The sequence below is a fragment of the Sinocyclocheilus anshuiensis genome, unplaced genomic scaffold (genome assembly GCF_001515605.1).
Source record: "Sinocyclocheilus anshuiensis isolate Anshui unplaced genomic scaffold, SAMN03320099.WGS_v1.1 scaffold163, whole genome shotgun sequence".
Lineage (NCBI taxonomy): Eukaryota > Metazoa > Chordata > Actinopteri > Cypriniformes > Cyprinidae > Sinocyclocheilus > Sinocyclocheilus anshuiensis.
The window spans coordinates 123,431-127,883 of NW_015548223.1; the positions used below are offsets into that span (position 1 = coordinate 123,431).

General features: G+C 35.7%; 1 protein-coding gene across 1 annotated transcript in view; it reads left to right on the plus strand.

The window, feature by feature from the left end:
- The window catches only part of LOC107654281 (vitamin K epoxide reductase complex subunit 1-like protein 1), a 32,639-nt gene that overhangs the window by 27,066 nt on the left and 1,120 nt on the right, over positions 1–4,453 (plus strand). Inside the window, exon 3 of the mRNA XM_016441305.1 lies at positions 1,720–1,757. Coding sequence (XP_016296791.1) covers positions 1,720–1,757 — 38 coding nt within the window. The remainder of the gene's footprint in view (positions 1–1,719; positions 1,758–4,453) is intronic.

A 4,453-nucleotide genomic window follows, 5' to 3' on the forward strand; every position in this document is an offset into this window, starting at 1 on the left:
TATGTCTAAATTCATATAATTTTGGTTTAACTTCTGCGTAATGACTTTATGTAATTTCAGTGCTTATCTCCATTAATGAGAGTGGAATATTTAATGTAAATGTATATGATGAAATGAAAACAGTTTAAAATAGTTGTTTACTTCATTACTTTTCTCTCTCCAGGAAAAAAAAGTCAGTACGCATGGGTCAGAGTTTGCGTGCAGGTGTGCAAATTTTCCCGTCAAGTTAGTTTTTTATAAATTACACCTTTTGTGTATAGTGTCGTATGCCTCTTTCAAGGCAGATTTTGTGCATACGCAATGGTTATAAATGAGGCCCCTGGGCCCTCATTTATTAACAGTGCGTAGAAAAGGTTCTATATTTTATCCTACGAATGAAATTTAGAATGTGCCTAAGTACAAGAAAATTCGTATTTATCAAACGTGCACATGCAGTTCTTACGCACATTGAGTAAGCAATCATTGTTGATAAATCCCACATGAGTGTTAGTAACATGCTCGTTCACGTTCATGGTCAATTGCATTCGGAAACGCCTCCAATGAACCATATATGGTGACAACACCTCCCTTTATAAATCACGTGAATGTATGTGTTTTATAATTAAAGTGAATTGAGTGTTTTATAATTAAAGGGGTCATATGATGCTTTTTTAAAGATCATTATTTTGTGTATTTGGTGTAACAGAATATGTTGACATGCTTTAATGTTCAAAAAACACATTATTTTTCAAATACTGGACATTATTGTAGGTCCTCTATACCCCGCCTCTCTCAAACGCTTCGTTTTCTACAAAGCCCCTCCTTTGACAAGCGCAGTCTGCTCTGATTGGCCAGCTGACCCAGTGCATTGTGATTGGCCGAACACCGCAAGCACTCGTCGGAAATGTAACGCCCCTTACCATAATCGCGAGCTTCATCTTTCAAAATAAATGTAAAGACAGAGCCTGAAAGGGGAACACAGCTTGTAACACTCCAAAGAGAAAGGAAAACTTGAAATCGCATCATATGACCCCTTTAAGGAAACACAGGACATATTTGGATTGCTTAATGCATACTGTGACGCTCTTAAATGCTTTTTATGTGTAGTGTCGCTATTCTACCACTAGATTCTCTGCGTAAGCATGCTCAGAGGTGTGCTTATATTTACACACATTTCTACGTATAAGTACAAGTTGGTAGATCCCACACTTTGCGTGAAACTGTTCTTACGAACTCATTACGCACACATCTGTGCGTACGCACTGTTGATAAATGAGGCCCCTGGTCTTTTATAATCCTAGTGAGCTGCCTTCTAAGGTGGCCATTTAAGACGGCATTGTTGCGCTTCTAATGTGATATGGCAAATAAGGTCATATGAAGTGAGTCTCAAATTCTGTTTTCTGTTTACATTTTTCTGGATTGCATTTTAAGGTGAAATAACTGTTTTTTTCTTGCACTGGTTAATTCTGAGATTTTGCTTCCATGACTTATTTTCTTTCATATAGGTGGAATGCAAATATCCAAAATACACAGTTTAATGTTTTTTTTTATTTTATTACACATTACCTATTTATGCCTTTAGATTTCAGTTATAATACATATTGTTAAAGAGTTTTTTCTCCACTTCAGCAGCACTTACAGGCACCAAAATTGACAATTTTATTCCTATCTATATTCTGAAGATTTTTACTGAGGGGCTTGTATATTTATCATCATGTCGCGAATCAATTTCTCTTTCAGGTCAGAAGCAGTGCGAATGCTTGTATGTCAGAAATGGAGTGAGACATCAGTTTACTGTCAGGGATTTGTTGTCAATCTGTGCCGCATCCAGTGTAGACAGAATATTATAATGGGTTCTGTTGTCTATAGTCACGTTGTAAAAAAGTAAAAGTAAAAAGGCAGGTGCCTTTATAGACAGTAAAAGTAAACATTGATGCAGCGCTGAGTCTGACTAGAGCGGATCCGACAGTAATGTCGCACGCAGCACATAAGCGTGAGTAAACCTGCTTTTTCCACTATTGCATTGTCTGTTCCAGACCGTTTGATATATACGGAGTATTTATACGTTTTTAACTCAATGACCCATGATGTTTTCAGAGTACATCACCGCAGCCATCTGTTATTTTAATAAGTGAAACTGTTAGCCAATCACAGCAGTGGGCGTTTACTTGCGAGTCTTGAATGCGCCCCGTATATAAAAACAGACCGTTCTGCAGAAAGGCTCAAAAATAGGACAGAAAATAGCCTATTATTTCTAAGTTATGATGTTTTTTGATGTAAAATCACACTATAATATAACATTATAAGTAAACCTCAGAGAACATATATATATATATAGGTGAGATCTATTAGTTAAACTTACCATGTTCACCTGAGGTGTCTGGCCTAAGTGTTTTAATTAAAATTTAATCAGAAAATTAATTATTTGACACTTGAACAATAATAGGACCCTATAAAATCTGTTTTTTTTTTATTTATTTTCTTTCAAACTCTGTGTTGTTGGTTTTAATTTGATGGATTCCGAGTTTGTATGGTTTACTGCAAATTTGTCAAAAACTGTGGTAATCATATATATATATATATATAAGTATTTTTTAAAAGCAGTCGTGAAAATATAACAATTTATTTACAACATAATTGCATTTTTTGTCAAATAATCTACTGCACACCCAGAGGTTTACTGTATGAATTAAAACATGGATGAATTTGTTTGTGTGATATTCCATCAAAAACAATATTTTAATACATGGTATTAGTAGTAGTAGTAGTGATGGTATTAATAGTTTGAGAATAATAAACAGTAATATATTTCTGTGATAATTTCAAGTTAAAACAAACTTGTTTTTGTTTCGTGGAGTTTTTGTGTATTTGACAATGGTTTTTATCAAATAAAATGGCGAAATGCTTGTAAATTAAGATGAAGTTGGAAAAACAAAACAGTCTCTTATCAGCTTCCATTTCAGTTATGTAGTCTGTTATGTCTATGTAGACTGCACTAGGTTTGGAACAGATCCATCCTTTCTAGCCTTGAATCAGCAGACAATTGGAGATGCCCTTAATTTCTAAAACCTTGCCATATCGCTTATTTATGTTATTTATCTCCATGACCCGAATCTCAGTTAGTTCTGTCCTTGTCTCCACCGTTATGTGTGTGTGATCCTGATCCGTTTGTCCTGCTCTGCCCTAATGAAATTTCATGACTGTGAATAGCGAGACTGTGCCAGAGCGTGTTGAATGCCCTCTGTTCTGGAGATACACTCCTTTTTCTGAAGGGCTCGAGCGAGTGATGAGTGGGGGAAAGGTCAAGCTTGAGTCATGCTCCGCCCCCTTACAAGCCCCGCCCACTTCAAACTACGTGTATATAAAGGCACCTGCCTTTTAAAGCAGCATCCTCCTCTATTTCCCCATTATGGGGAAGTCGTGGCCTAATGGTTAGAGTCGGACTCGTAACCCAAAGGTTGGCAGGGATTGTAGGTGGGGGGAGTGAATGTACAGCGCTCTCTCCCACCTTCAATACCACGACTGAGGTGCCCTTGAGCAAGGCACCGAACCCCCAACTGCTCCCCGGGCGCCGCAGCAAAAAATGGCTGCCCACTGCTCCGGGTGTGTGTTCACGGTGTGTGTGTGTGCACTTTGGATGGGATAAATCCAGAGCACTAATTCAGAGTATGGGTCACCATACTTGGCCACATGTCACATGTCACTTCACTCCTAACTCCAATGTAACCTCATAAGCGAGTGATTTGGAACACTCTACATAGGCAGCATATGTGTGTGTGTTATAGAAATAGAAACGCAGCCTGTGTGACAATACAGGTGTCATTCTACAGTATTCATCGTTTTGCCATTGTTCAGTGACAAGTGAATGACAAACAGTAAAGGAGTTGAGTAGGTTTTGCTTGGAGTTTTCTTCTTGTTACACTCTAGCAAGATCTGAATTTCAGTGTGATTTATAAGTAATTATTGCTGCTAAAAGAACCCCAAAATCTTATATTGCTATGATTCAACAGGTCAAGAAATCTGTTTTAAATAAGAAATGAACATAATATATTGGGCATTATAATTGTAGTAAATATAATTGATTCATAATTGCTGTTTTGAAAGTTTTACTATTAAGCGTATTTTACTGAACTGTCTTGCTATTAGATATTACATATTAGACAACCCTACCATTAGACAACGATTATATTCAGAAATGTCATTTATTGATGTTTTTTTATAAAGGTTTCAAAATTAAAAAATGTAATCAAATATTACTTTTTTTTTTTGTTATTTCACGAATATAGCTTTTGCTGATATGGCATTAAAATAATAACAAACTAAAAATATTAAATCAAAAGATTTTATATAGTTGATTTTCTAATGTTATAAGAAGTATATTTTTTATTTTACTTTCATATTATTTTATTGTATATATTATATTGTATATATATAGCCTTTGCTGATATAGCATGAAAGCAGTAATAAACTATAT